We start from the raw sequence: 15,107 nt of genomic DNA, 5'->3' as shown, positions 1-15,107 counted from the left end.
ATATAATGTAACCCTTCTATTAATTACAATAAAAATATATGAAAAAAAGATTTTCCATGTTAAGATTACCATTAGCAATTCCTAGCATAATGTGCTTGCTAAGATGATGACTTACAGTATCAGCAGCTACAGTCATCCAGAGGATATGCACCATCCCCACCCTTCCCAATGCACATACACTGTGCACAGGAAGTTCTCATGACAATGCTATGGTTTCCCATTGTCATCCTCATTTTATAAATGAGGAAATAATATCATAGAGATTAAGGAGGCTGCCAAAAATTTAAAGTAACATTAGTATGTGTCAGAGCCTTGATTCCAACTCAAGTAGTTTGGGCTCCAGGACTGGACCTGTTAATTGAAAGAACAGACTGTCTCTCAGATCATGTATTTAGTCAATGTGGGCCATATGGCAGAATGGTTCCAAAATTGTATGCCACTTTTCCTCTAGGCTGCTTTGTAGATTTTCTAGAGGAGTCTTGACTAGTCACAGTTTGACAATATTACTCAGTTTGATTGGGAACTTTTTGACCTGGCCAGCTCTTGCTTTCAGTTGTCTCTGCTAAGTATTATTAATGGATGCTGGATGCTGCAAGACACATGTTAACTTACTGTGTGATAGTTTGAGTAGAGATTGTACAATAAAGAAAAGTTGAGAGTTTACAGAAGTTTCAGGCAGTCATCCCTGAACAACGGGGATGTTGTTCAGTCTGAAGGAGAGGAGTGTGGGAACTTGTGGGTTGGTGTGAGTTGGTGATAGGTAATTATCAATCAGTGGCATGAAGGAATGTCAGACATGTCTTTTATTTCTCGTCTAAGTTCTAGGCACATGCCTCAGCCCCTTGGTGTGGATGGAGACACACGTGGCTCTCTTTGCAGTGTAGCCGTGTGTTCTTGGATTGTGGAGGGAGTGAATGGGGTGGCTTCCCATTACCAAGTACCAACATGACGCTGGGTTTAAATTGACATGCCTTTGGAGAAGATTTCAACTGGAACAAAGGAATTAACTTGACCTACTTTAAAGGAACAAGGGTAACTTCTAGATTTGGAATGTTTTTAGTTACCAACTCAACAAATAATCCAAACTGTTCTTTATTAGGTGAAATATGTAAATGTAACATGGATGCTCCCATTACTGACTGAGTTTCATGTTTAATATTTGGAATTATTCCAGGTATTTCATAATTTAAGTAGCCTAGGAGTAAATTCCATGTGCCTTATTTATAATTGTTCCATGTATTTCCTATTTTAAATATTCTATTACAAGAAGAAATGCAGGACAAGTCTATATGTGTAGGAATAAATACTTCATTACAATAGAATGCAGATAAAATGGAATCACTAGTAGACAAGAAACAAAAGTGGAGAGAGAGAGAGAGAGAGAGAGAGAGAGAGAAAGAGAGAGAGAGAGAGAAGAGAAAACTTGAAGTCAACACCATATCCAGTCAAGGACTATTTTGATTAGTTTTGCTTTATGGAGTAACCCTTCAAATTCCTACTTTCCTTTTATCTTGTCTAATCATGAGAACATTTATTCAGTGATTATTATTTTAAAAAGAACCATATAAGCCAAGATTTATGTACATACTCTCATGTTTAAGATCAAATTAGGTATCTCCCTTTATTCTTAAATATACAATAGTACAATTTGAACATTAAAAACTTAAAAAGTATCCATTCTTTTATGGATTCCAAAGATCAGTTGGCATTCTAGTATTATTGTTTTAGAATTTGACCATACACATATATATCATTGTAGACAATTGCAATCTATGTGTGCAATTCCATTTTATATTTGATATTATATGATTTATGGTTTCTACATGAATATAATTTAAAAGTGTTTGTTTTCATCATTTCTGTATTATTATATTGCTTATTTATATCCTAGTAGTGTCAGTATCTTTTTTATTGCCAGTAAGTGGTAATGGGGAAATGCATTTCTCACATTATTTTTGTGTATATATGTTACTTCTGGAGCTTGGACACAGGGCCTCGAGCTCTTGCTCAATGTTTTCACATATGGCTGGCATTCCACCACTTGATCCATGCCTCCAGTTCTGCCTTTATGCTGGTTAACTGTAGACTTGTTTATTTGTGCTGGCTTGGAACTAGGATCCTCCTTCTTGGGTAGCTAGAATTGGAGGTGTGAGCCATCCACACCTGGCTTACAAGTTACTTTAATGTATAATGCCTATAATACATGTAGCGATGATTTAACCAAAGTGATATTCACATATAGTCTTGTGACGATCTCCTTCCAGCAACAACAACAAAAAGTGTAAAATGTAGGCTAGAAATGAAGGGAGGTGTTGGGGAAGGGAAATGGGGACAAAAAATAAAAGGGATATCAATGTGTGAGAAGTAATGCACCCTCTGTCTGGCGACTACAACTGTAACCCCTCTATCCATTGACAGAGAGTGGTAAGTCTGGTCTGCGTAGGGATACCCCTGGGAACCTAGGTGCTTCTCAGTAGTGGGCAGACCTGTGCCCCAATAGAAGGTCCTTCACCAAGTAAGCTGCACATGGGCTCGGCTAGGGCTGCTGCGTGATGATCTCCTTCCAGCAAACCTTGGGACCCCACACAGCAACCTGTGTCCCCGTCCCACTGGTGTCTAATGAAGTTGAGCCATTTCCCCCTTTTCATGTCCAATCTTCTATGGCCAGGCAGCCCCTAGAGATTTTAAACCTTAGCATTGAGGCATGCTTCTATTGGGTGTACCTCCTCTTGAATGTGACCTTTGACCAATACAGCTGACAACTTTAGAGGCAGTGGTGTTTGCCACCTACATGCCCTGTTCAAAGATGGTGGTCAGTCCTTGGCTGTCCACCCAGCCTTACCCTCACTTAGGTCTTTTGCAGTGGAAAAAAAAGGTGACTTTGGCAACATCAGGGTAGATTATTGGGAATGTGCAGAAGAGCTGGCTGTGAACATATCTTCCAGGGTGATGAAAAGGCAAGACCTTGAATGAGTCAAGGGTCCAGATTTCCTGCATACATTTTAGTGTCCTACTGTCCTTCTCCTACCAAACACAAGTGCAAAGAAGGCATTATTTCCATCGAGTGTGCACAAAGCACTAAGCTCTTTCAGCAGTGCCCTCTTGAGAGCAAAACCTTGTATAAGTGCCCTGGGACATAGCTGATGTTTGTCAGTCCTAGTGAGGAATCTTCCTCGGGACTTTGTTTGCTCGTGCTTTCTACTGACAATTTGAACCATCCTTCTATGCCTGCTTGCTGAAAGAATTAATGCAAGTAATTAGAGAGAACCATACACATCACAAGTACAAGTCCATCATATTTATCTTGTTTTAGAATGTCTCTGCCATATTTATCCAAATAAAATGCTTATTTCACAACTATGGATTTGGATCACTGATCATGTTTTCTCTGAAAACACGATCAAAGGCTGCATACATTTGTTTGGTTGTTGTGGAAACATCCTGGAGTCAAGCCTATTCTCCCAGCATGTGGAAATCTCAACAGTATTAGATTCTTTCCGAAGGACTTGCATATATATTTTTCTTCTCTATTGACATTTATCTTTTCCCTTCATAATTTTCCTTTTTCTTTTTCACAAATGAATAGGTTTATTTGGAAAAAAGATTACCAGGAAAAAAGAGAACAAATAAAACTTTGAAATGGACTCTAATATATTAGGCTAATCCTGGGGCTTGTATTCAGGCTTGGGTGCTATTCCCGAGCTTCTCTTGCTCAAAGCTAGCACTCTACCACTTGAATCACAGCTACATTTTTGGCTTTTTTGTAATTTATTGGAGATAAGAGTCTCACAGACTTTCCTGCGTCAGCTTGCTTTGAACTGTGACCCGTAGATCTCACTGCCACTGGTGTGCAGCTAAAACACATCTCTTTATAATAATAGCATACTTTAAAATAATATTCTTGAATATAGTATTTGTTTTATTTTTGTTTGCTCAGAAGATTTTGATCATACTTGATGGTTTATTAAATCATACCATATAGGCTACCTTAAAAATTATGTTCTCGGTAACTACATCTGTTTGTGGAGGAAGGAAGACCTTTCCAGAGGTGTGAATGGACTTCACACTGGACTCAAAGTATTGCAGCTTCCAGGTCAGATGAGTGTGGTCTGGGGGTGGATTGGGAGAAATGAATAAATCCTTTGTAATACAAAAAAAATATGTTCTTGGAGCTGGGAGTTTGGCCCAATGGTAGAGTGCTTGCCTAGCGTGTACAAAGACCCAGGTTCGATTCCTTGTTACCACATACATAGAAACAAAAACCTGGAAGTGGCACTGTGACTCAAGTGGCAGAGTGCTAGGAAGAGTGATAGTGAGGAAAAAGTCCAAGGACAGTGCTCAGGCCCTGAGTTCAAGCCCCAGGACTGGCACAAAAAATATGTTCTGTTTGCTCATTGCTAGTGTAATTTTAGTTACTCTGGAGGCTGAGATCTGAGGGTCATTGTTTGAAGACAGCCTGGGCAAACAAATCTGAGGGACATTTCTCTCTAATTAACTGACAAACTGCCAGACTGGATGTGTGGCTCAAGTGGTCAGTACTAAGAGGCCTTGGCCCTAAATTTGAGTCCTGGGACAGACAGACAGACAGACAGACAGACAGACACACACACACACACACACACACACACACACACACATTCTCTATATGTATATATCATATAACATAATACGGTATATACATACATTTTTTTTCTGTAAACCCATATACCAGTGTATATGTATATTCACAAATATATGTTCTCTCTAATTATATTTTATGAATGTATGAGCAAGTATGTTGATGTTTGGAATGCCATTTTATGTCTAGATTTACATGGAAAACAGAATCTGAATTTTGTTAGTCTTTACAAACAAGTCTCAGGGCGGTTTTTGCAAACGCTTGCTGCTGCCCTGGCTTAGGTCCAATGTAAGCAATGATATCCTGGTGTGTATACCTCATTGCCCCATGTCCATTATTTAAGCATTCTTCTTTGCTTCCTGTCCTGAAGAGTGGTTTAACATTGCTGAATTCATGTTCACCCTTCTTTCTACATCCTGTTCAGCAGTCCTGAGGTGAAACAATCCCGGCACTGTGTGTGTACGCTGCGTGTCTGCAGGAGGCATAGATGGAAGGTTGTCATAGAACTCACTGGTAAAGGGATAATCTACTTGGATAGTGAGGCAGAGTGCTATTTAATCAGTATTAGATAGCCTGTATTCATGAATTCATCCCCCACAGGAGTCTTACTTAAAACACCAACTATAGTGCTTCCTGGCCAAAATAATCATTACAGTTCTATCAGTGATCTTCAAAGTACCTGCTCCAGTGAGGGAGGAGGAGTGGGCTTCGTGAAGAGAGTCCCGAAGTATGTGTAGCCCTTGCTTAGTTCTGTCAGGAATCTGTTCTGCTTTTGCCAGTTGGATGCACAGCACTTGTAAATGATGCCGGGCAGCAGCAGAGGGGCTGAGTGAGGATGAAGAAATCTGGAAAGTACGTGCAAGTTTACACTGAAAACCGTGGAAGTACATAGAATGGTGACTCTCGTTTTTCTATATCATCCTATAGTAGGGAAGATAAGTCATGAATTTCTATTCAGAAAGCAACTTGAATGCTTTGAAGATGTGTATTTCAGATTAGCATCTCTGCACACAAAAGGCATTCAAATTGGTTTGTGTTAAAGGAGCTGAGAGTAGAAGTTTTAGAAAGTGAAGCATGCTCAGTTTCCACTCATGAAAGGGATCTTTGCCCAGAATCTGTTTGTACCTTTGTTACCTTCTGTTAATCCGGCACTCTTTTCAATTCCTGCTCATATCTGGTCTCTTCCCTAAAGCTTGGGTTGTCTCTGTCTCATCTGCACACAGAAAAAATTACTTCCTTTCTGTATTTGTCCTTCAGCCCTGCTCAGATGTTGGGTTGAAATGCTTGCAACTGTTTGTAGATTACTTCTTTTGTAATGTTTATGACCATTTCAATCTGTTATAAGTGGAAGGCCCTGTTATGTCTATATTTCTTTGATTATTCTACAACACCTTGAAAATTATTCAGTAATTTCATATATTAATTTGTAATTTTCACCAAAGGGATGGAGAGTGAGTAATATCAAATTGAATTGCATCTTTGTATGAGGGTGGCATAAGAAATCTGAGTGAAAGCAAATAAATAGAGGATGGGAACAGGGAAAGATCAAGAGAGGGAATCATTCTGGTAGATAAAATACAATACCTCTTTGTGCAAAGTACCATGGTGAAACATCTTGTTACAATTACTATACACTTAAAACAAGTGAATGGCAGGAACACAGGCTCTGTTTAGAACGTGGGGTGGGGTGAGAGGTGGGGAAGATGGCAAGGGTGCGTAGGAGTGATGCAGTCCAATGCTTTAGATGCACAAATGAAACTGGAGCATTGAAACTAGGTAGGAATTGTTAGAAGAAGTGAGCATAAGTGAACTCTCTAACACTCATAGAAGGGGAGAGGTTAAGGGACCTTCCTTGCAGGCATATATGGACATGTCTCAATGAAACTCTCCCTGTACAACTAGTGAATACTTTTTTCTTAAGAAGAAAAATGATGAATCCTGTTATCACATTGTGCAGATCTCCCAGACGGCAGCAATGAATCATTTTCTTATTATCAAGAAACTTACTTTACATAAAATGGGAAAACTGCAAGGAGCAGAAATCTGTTCATGGAAAGGAAAAAGGAAGTGAGGAGCTGGATATTGTTCTTGCCAAAGGAAGCGATGAAAGAAAATACTACATTGTGCATTTTTTTCCATTATTTTCTCAAGTACAACCCAGCCACTGAGATTAAGAGAACAATGGCTTCAATGCTGCAAATAATTCCAGCCAATTTGATAAATTCCTAGGAAACAGGAAATAACAGAATTATTGAAAAGAGGAAGGCCCTCCTTAGAGTCTCAAGACACTTTTTGTTGTTTTAAATCAAAAGTGGTCTTTTGGGGGCACAGCATATATTTTTTAATAAAACATGGTATGTCAGTGTTTTTCTTTTAATAAGCTATATGTAGAAATCGCATCATTACTTACTTGCATCGATGATTTTTTTAAAAGAACAAACCATTTTTGTGGCATGGAACACAGAATTTTCAGGTGACTAACTGTGTTGGTCAATAATATAGTTTTCAGCTGCAGAATGGGGGGGATGGAGAAGGGGTAAAGTTCAAGGAGTAATGTTTAACCCCAAACAGTTGGTTTAATTTTTCTTATTTTTTTCTTTCTTCAAACACTGCTGGGTTTCTACTAGGAATGCATTAAGACCTTTCATGTACCAACTTTCAACAGGCAGAGGGAGTGGACATACAAACAGTGGGACCACAATAAGATCATGTTGGGTGGCTGGTATTGTGACCCTGTAAAGCTGTATGGAAAGGGTAAAGAAGGATGCATATGGCTGAAACACTTTATGTACATGGGAGGGGGGAATGGGGCATCGAAGACTGCTTCCTTTGGGAAGTGAGGAGAAGGGAGAGGGATGAATCTAATCAAGACACACTGTAATGGAGGTGTTGAAACGAAACCCCTTTGTACAACTCATTGAGGCTACTAAGACTACTTAATCAAAAAGGCTGATTGGCTCTTATATTGCCTAAGCTTCTATTGTTTGGCTCACTAACTTCTTCCCTACTTCTGTGATGGTGTTGTGAATCTCCAAGGGCAACTAGCGCAGGTTAAAGATGATTGTGAATTGGGAATGCATGTGCAATCATAGGTATGTATGGGTGATCATTGATTTGATTGCATTGATGGAATAACATTGTGAATTGAAAAATGAACTGACATGAATAATATGTCTCATGTTCTCTTGTAATCCCAGACTTCCACCTTTTTTCCCCCCAAATCTTACTTGACATATTTTTTTCTTTGTGTGTGTATGTGTGTGGTGGGGGTGCTGAGGACTTGAGACAAAGTCTTGCTCTGTAGCCCAGACCAGGCTTGTGTTTACTTGTGTTTTTTGTATGTTTTCTCCCTTCCTTCAAAAGATTACTAAGGATGAGTCCATGTTATCATTCTCATGTGATCAAGGGCAGTCCTGTGTAGGAAGTGTTGCACACATGTCTATAAAATAGATTTGATTCGAGATGGAAATTTGTAGGGAGAAGTTTCTTCCACAAGGTTTCTTTGTGTTCAATTATAGCATTTGCCAGGCAAGAGGGATCATTTGATTTGGTGTACTAAAGAAAATAGCAAGGCATGTAGTAATAAGGAATTCTGCTGTGTACATTAAACAAGGGGCTCTGAACATGATCTTTTTCCTGCCTCAAGGCTAGAATAAAGGAGGTGGAAATTAGTAGTGATATAATTATCTGGAGAATGCAGGTTTGGAGAGAGGAAAAAACTGTGAGCTGCCTATGTGTAGAAAAAGTTTAGATAAATTTATCTCTTTCTTCACTACCAAAGATTTTCAATGTCCTTTTCTCTGGAACTCTTTTTCTTGTTGGTAGAATAAGATGATTAAGCTGCGAGACCTTCAGAGTTCTTCTAGCTTGACTAGTCTACTTGGAGAGTGATGGTTGTATTTTTTATTTTGGGTGTGGCTTCATGTTTAATATCTGTATAGAAACATACCAAACTCTGTAGATGCTCTCTTCATTTTGTTAACTAGCCTGAGCTTTTATGTGTCCCAGGGATACAATATTATCCAGACAGTATTAAAGCAAGTCAGAGGCTGAACACTGATGTTTTACACTTGTAATCCTAGCTTCTCAGGAGGCTGAATAAGGCCAGGAAGAAATATTGGTGGCACTCGTATTGCCAATGAACCATCAGAAAGCTGGAAGCAGAGGTGTGGTTCAAATGATAGAGTGCCAGCCTTGAAAAAGAAAGCTGAGTAAAAGTAGGAGACCCTCAGCTAATGTTCCTGTGCCAGCACACAAACACCCACCTACCGAGAACATGTAGAAAGAGCAAAGCATGCAAGGAGATGGGATGCAGTGTGGTGTTTTAGACTGAGAGGTACAGAAACAGAAGGCCATGAAGAAGGTGCAGTGCCATACTTCATCCTAAAGGGTGTTAACTAAGCCTAAGTTTGATACGTAGATGACAGAGCTTGGATTTCCTAAGCATTTCCCACTGAATTGTCATCTAACAGAGTAGTTTATGAATGTCATATACCTTGATCAATATCACCCCTTTCACCATTCTTACATGTGCCTTCCATATCATTCCTTCCTTTCTGCATTCTTCTTAATTTTGTGAGATATACGTTGGATTGCTGCCTGAATTTTCTCTTCTCTTCATTCGTCTTTTCCCCTTTGCTTTTGAACCCAACTCCTTTCAAATACCTGCTTTCTGGCATTTATTTTACTGATCCTGGATTTTTGTCTTTCTAAGAAATCACAGTATTTTGTGATCTCCCTGGAATCTACCATTTATCATCTGTGAAGTCCCATGTCCAGGGGAGGACAAAGTGGTACCTGCTAAATGTCATCAAAGATTTCAGCAGGGAATAAACTTACATGAGGAAAAGGAAAAGAAGAGAAAAACTGGCTCTGGGTTCTATGAAAGGAAGAGGAAGACTGTAATGGAAATAAATAATTTTATCATTCAGGTTTTATAAATTGGAAAGGAAGCTTACAGCTGGAGGGATAGGGCTACTTGGCAAGCCAGTGCTTCTCCTGAGTATTTCTCATAACTGATAAAAGATTTATCTCAGCTGTCCAGTATAGTTTCAAAATATTTATTAATGAGCTTTAGGAGAGACTTCTTATCTTTGTTGAAAACAGGTGTATATTTTAGATGACAGCAGGCTAATCAAGTTTATTTTAATAACAAGCCTCAATATTCACTTTTGAAGAAAGGAATGTACCTGGGGTTTTATTGTTTTTGTTAGGTTCTTATGTGTCCACACTCTGGATCCTTAGGTTTTTCCTATTCTTAGTTGAATTCTCAATTTAGATGTTTTTTCTTCAGCATTATATGACGTAGGGACATTGAAGCTTGGCTTGACAGTACTGCTAACAATTTCTAGGTCAGGGCGATAGCTGTCTGGTGTACTTATCACTGTTTTTGAATTCTTTTGCACAATATGCTTTTGTTTAGTCTTGAGGGATCAGGCTCCTCCCGTGTTCCATATGGTGGGTATGTGGCTCATGGCTGTTGCACTTCGTGTGGAATGCTGATGTGAGAACTCTTACTGTTTGTCTAGTCACCTCTTCATTCCTTTTTTTTTTTTTTTGCCAGTCCTGGGTTTGGGCTTAGGGCCTGAGCACTGTCCTTGGACTTTCTCAAGGCTTAGCACTCTACCTCTTGAGCCTCAGCACCACTTCCAGCTTTTTTCAATGTATATGGTACCGAGGAATTGAACCTGGGTCTTTGTGCATGCTAGGCAAGCACTCTACCACTAGGCCAAACTCCCGGCCCACCTCTTCATTCCTCTAGCACACTGACAGGTGTCTAATCTATTGTGAAGGACTGTTTTTTTTTTCTCATTTAACATAAAAAAAATCACATTAATGGTCAGGGACAAATGGTGTCTTTTTACTTTACCTCATCAATTATGGAAGCCCTCCAAGTTGCTTTTGCCTCATGTGTAGCAGGTTATAGAAGGCGTGGCTCATGAGTTCTTACCCTTTAAAGTTAGAAAAACCTTTTAAACCATTTTTGTAGGCCAGGAGTTTAGCCTAGTGGTAGAGTGCTTGCCTAGTATGTACAAAGAACCTCGTTCGATTTCTCGATACCACATACATAGGAATAACCCAGAAATGGTGCTGTGGCTCAAGTGGTAGAGCGCTGGCTTTGAGAAAGCCAAAGGACACTGCTCAGGCCCTGAGTTCAAGGCCCAGGGCTGGCAAAAAAAAAAACCTTTTTTGTAAAACACTAAATGCTAAGTATAATTTTGTGTGGCAGTTACGCATCATAGATTTACATGATGCCTAGTTCATTACCTAAAATAAATAACTTTTCATTCACCAGGGGAATTTAAATGGTATGTATATACAGATAACCAGATGAATTTTAGTGCCAGAGCTTATGCATATGGATGCTTTCTGGGTTCATGTATTTATTATCATCTGTTTGATTATTATTACTACTATCTGGAATAATGAGGACTAGAGTCTGGGTGTTACATTTTCAAATACTCTACCACTTGACCCACACTCTGTCTTTTGGCTTTCAGTTTGTCTTTGAAATAAGACCTCCTACTAACTTGTGCTGAGGCTATTCACAAAAGTCAACTTCCTTTCCCTCTTAAATAGCAGGAATCACAGGTGTGTATCACAATTTCTAGTCTGCTAGTCTATTTTAAAGGTTGATTTTCAAAAAGGAGACTAAGCTTTAGGGATTGAAATTTTTACTACAGATATACCATGTCCTACCAAAAAGCGCATGCGTGTGCGTGCGTGCATGCGTGTGTGTGTGGGGGGGGGGGGGGTCTTTGCAAAACATTATCCAAACTAATTTCTAGGCTTCTCTTCTGACTGAAATCATAAATTTTGGCGCTGTGGACCTGGCAGAAGCTGTGTTCTCATTTGAAGCAGTGGCTTGTGCTGTGCCTCCGAGAAGCAATGAAGGCTAGTATCCTGGCCTTAAGGAAAGAAGAGATGGAAACTAGTTCTTACATGTGAATGTTTCTGTATCTGTGCTTTTCAAAGTTCTTAAGCCCTATGGGATGGGCTGTGAATGATTACTCTTTTTCCTTTGAGTTTAGCACTTAATAGCCCATTTTGAGATAACTTTGATTTATAGAGAAGTTGTAGACACATTTATATTTTCTCATAGAGGAAACAATTAGCTAATGAAATTGATTCCTTCATAGTGTAATAACAACATAGTTGCTCAATAATTGTGTACTGACTGAAAGCAAGAAATAATTGGAACTGGGGTTTTATGGTTCTTTGTCTTATGACATTTGTGACATTTTTTACTCCCTCTGTCATTTGCAGATGTGAGAATTTCATTCTTTTAAGTTTGCATAATTTACCATACGTTATAAGCTGTTCTTTAGAGAAAGAATCTTTGGTATTTTTTCTGTTACTAATCAGTACTAATGTGTCACATGATGTGAAATTTACAAACTAAAATATTCAATATACCTGACTCCTTTGTATTGAACTATGCCACTTTTTATCTTCCTAGAGATTGGACCAGTGACAATTACCACAGATCCCAAGAAATTTCAGTATGAACTCAGAGAGCTGTATGTTCAGGTGAGCATTTGCTGTTAATTTTCATTCGGAGGAATGGATGTTCAGATTTTCTGAAAATAAAGAAAATACAGGATATAGAAATGATATAGTGAAATTCATTATGGAACTTATTTTCTAGTTGCTCAGTCTTTACCCCCTGATTCCCTATGAGTTCCTGAGGACAAAATCCTTGTAGTTCCCATGTTGCTTTTGCTCCATATGGGGATGAGGTGTTCGGTATCTTTATTAGAGTATATTTTAGCTATTGAATAAATGAATGTTAGTTGAGATGCCTTCTTACAAATGTATATTCATAGTAAAACTATATCAAATACAATTTTGATTTTACTTGATGGTGCCAAAAGACATTTCCTACAAACCTGATGATCAGTTTTCATTACATAACAGCGATGCAGAAGGGCAAAATAATGGAGATTTTTAATTGAAGGAATGTTAGGAAGGGGCTCGCTGAATTTATTCTGTTTTCTTTGTGAGAAGACAGCTGGAGTATGTTCTTGAAAATAATGTGAACAGAATGAAAAATAGCAACTTTCTGAGTAAGACCTGGCACCATGTGCTTTGATTTCCTGCCCTCTCTTTCTTCATTGGGAAAGATCTGCAGGGAGTGTCTATTGTCTCTGTTCCCTTTGTCTCCAGACTGACTCTTCCTCTCCAACTATTCTTCCAAAGTTCTTCCCCTCTTTCTTCTGCTATTGCATCATCTGATGCAGTCTTATAATTTCACCTCTGTTACAAATGTAATCTTTCCCCCAAGGTCCTCAAATCATGTTTCTTTCTCTGTGGAGGTTTCTTCTTACCATGCTATATCTTATTGTTATTTTATTTTAATATTGTTAAGAGGTCCAACAAGAGCATAATCAGAACATCCTGCTGGGGAAAAATCAAATACTCATATTTTTGCCCCCTTTAGTCTCATGGAGCAGTAAATGAACAGTACTGTTAGGGGCATCAGGAATACCATACAAGTAATTTTTCTTTCTTTTTTTCTGATCTTGTATGCTGATCCTGGGGTCTGAACTCAAAGCTCAGGTGCTGTCCCTAAGCTCTTTTGCTTAAGCGTAGTGCTCTATCAGTTGAGCCATAGCTCCACTTGTGGTTTTTTGACAGTTAACTGGAGATATGAGTCTCATGGACTTTCCTGCCTGGGCTGGCATTGAACCATGATTCTCAGATCACAGCCTCCTGAGCAGCTAGGGTTACTTTTCTCCTGGAGATAAGGAATTAAGGGAATGTAAAATTTTCCAAGGCATTTTTTTTCAAAAATTTATTACATTAATTTACATTCTTTTATTCTCTTTCATCTAGAACACAGAGAAGTAACTTGAAAGGCAAATGAACTTTCTCTCTGGGGGAAAGTAGAAGACAAATGATTACAAATGGTATTTAAATCACACAGAGCTTTGGGAATTGATATGCTTGTAAATATGCAAAGCAATGGCCTACCTCGGGTCACATTCTTTATAAGATAGTATAAAGCTTTCTGGCTTTAAGAAAATGGTATTGGCGCTGATATACTTTCAAACATTTTATCCAAATGTTTTAGAGAACAAAAAAACACATTAGTCAAACACTCAAAATGTCAAAATAATAAATAGAAAAATGAAATCAGTGCAATTCTGTAATAATGGACTTGCAGTTATACCTCTTTGATGGGTAGTGGATTCTTCAAAATTAAAAGCTTCCAATGCAATGATTTTATTTTGAAAAGTCTTTTTAATGAAGTAGACTTTCAAAAGAAGAATAGGGACAAATCTAGCATGTCTGATTGCATTAGAAACAAAGTAGAGCTAGGAGGAAGATAAGGGTAATGTGTAGCTGCTGTAATTTCTTAATAGAAGCAGAAGAATAAATATAAAAGGCTTAAGGAGTAGCATGCCGAGGTTAGAGGCAAAATGTTTTACTTTAGAAGATCAGCGATACTAGAACTCAATACTGAAGGAGTCTAGGAAACAAGATGGCTGAATAGGCAAATACACTTAGAAAAGTTTGGATATACTTTGTATATCCAATATCTTGTATTAAAAAACATGACATGTAATGTCTAATATCCTAATAACCTCTCATTTCTAGATTTATAGACTTCTTCCATGAGTAAAAAATGAAAATGAAATCACAAAAAACAGTAATGCATGAGAGAGACACAGAGAAAGAGAGAGACACACAGACAGAAAGAGGGAGACAGAGGGGCGGGCACAATACAAAACAAAACTTAAAGACCTGAGAGTAGATTATGTGTCAGCATAAATATAGATGTAGCAGAAAAACATTTGATTTTGATGTTTGAAATTGAATAGGACTCAACTTTGAAAAAGTAGTTTTTATTACTGTTTAAGGTTTTTCAATATAGATTTGACTTTTAAGTTTCATGTTATTCATTATACATGAAATGCATATTTATATAATATCTATAACATAGAGTAGGATGTGATTATTTAATTTAGGAAAGAAAGAACAGTAAGGTGTCTTACTCATAATACACATGAAGGCCTCACAACAGTAACAGTTATCTGATCTCAGTTCTGGGCATAACAAATGCTATTTGTTACTACTGCTTCTATACCACAGAGAGGTAGTTGGTTGTAGGGGTTGAACTTAGGGCCTGGGCACTGTCCCTTAGCTCAAGGCTAGTGTTCTACCACTTTGAGCCACAGTGCCACTTGTGGTTTTCTGGTGGTTTATTGGAGAAAGAAGTCTCATGGACTTCTGTACCCTTGTTGACTTTGAACCACGAATTTCAGATCTCAGCCTCCTGAATAGCTAGGATTCCAGGTATGGGCCACTGGTGCTTGGCAAGTTTTGTTTTGGTTTTTTGTTTTTCTGTTTCCTTTAAGGGGAACAGTCTCCACATATCATGTCACAGCAGTGAATGAAACATGTGTCTTGTGGTAAGTGTTCCAAGTGTTTTAAAAATCACCATCTTAGTATGAAATCATTCCTATTCCTATTCCTTTGGGGGGGG

The 15,107-nt window shown here is 38.4% G+C and overlaps 1 protein-coding gene across 2 annotated transcripts in view; it reads left to right on the top strand.

Moving 5' to 3' along the window:
• The window catches only part of Hmcn1 (hemicentin 1), a 389,576-nt gene that overhangs the window by 99,707 nt on the left and 274,762 nt on the right, over window positions 1–15,107 (top strand). For both annotated transcript variants that reach the window (XM_090340222.1, XM_090340223.1), the window contains exon 2: window positions 12,078–12,148. In XM_090340222.1, coding sequence (XP_090196348.1) covers window positions 12,078–12,148 — 71 coding nt within the window. The remainder of the gene's footprint in view (window positions 1–12,077; window positions 12,149–15,107) is intronic.

Source organism: Megascapheus bottae, chromosome 10 (assembly GCF_031878675.1).
Source record: "Megascapheus bottae isolate mThoBot1 chromosome 10, mThoBot2.hap1, whole genome shotgun sequence".
Classification (NCBI taxonomy): Eukaryota; Metazoa; Chordata; class Mammalia; order Rodentia; family Geomyidae; genus Megascapheus; species Megascapheus bottae.
This window is presented reverse-complemented; position numbering and strand designations above follow the sequence as displayed.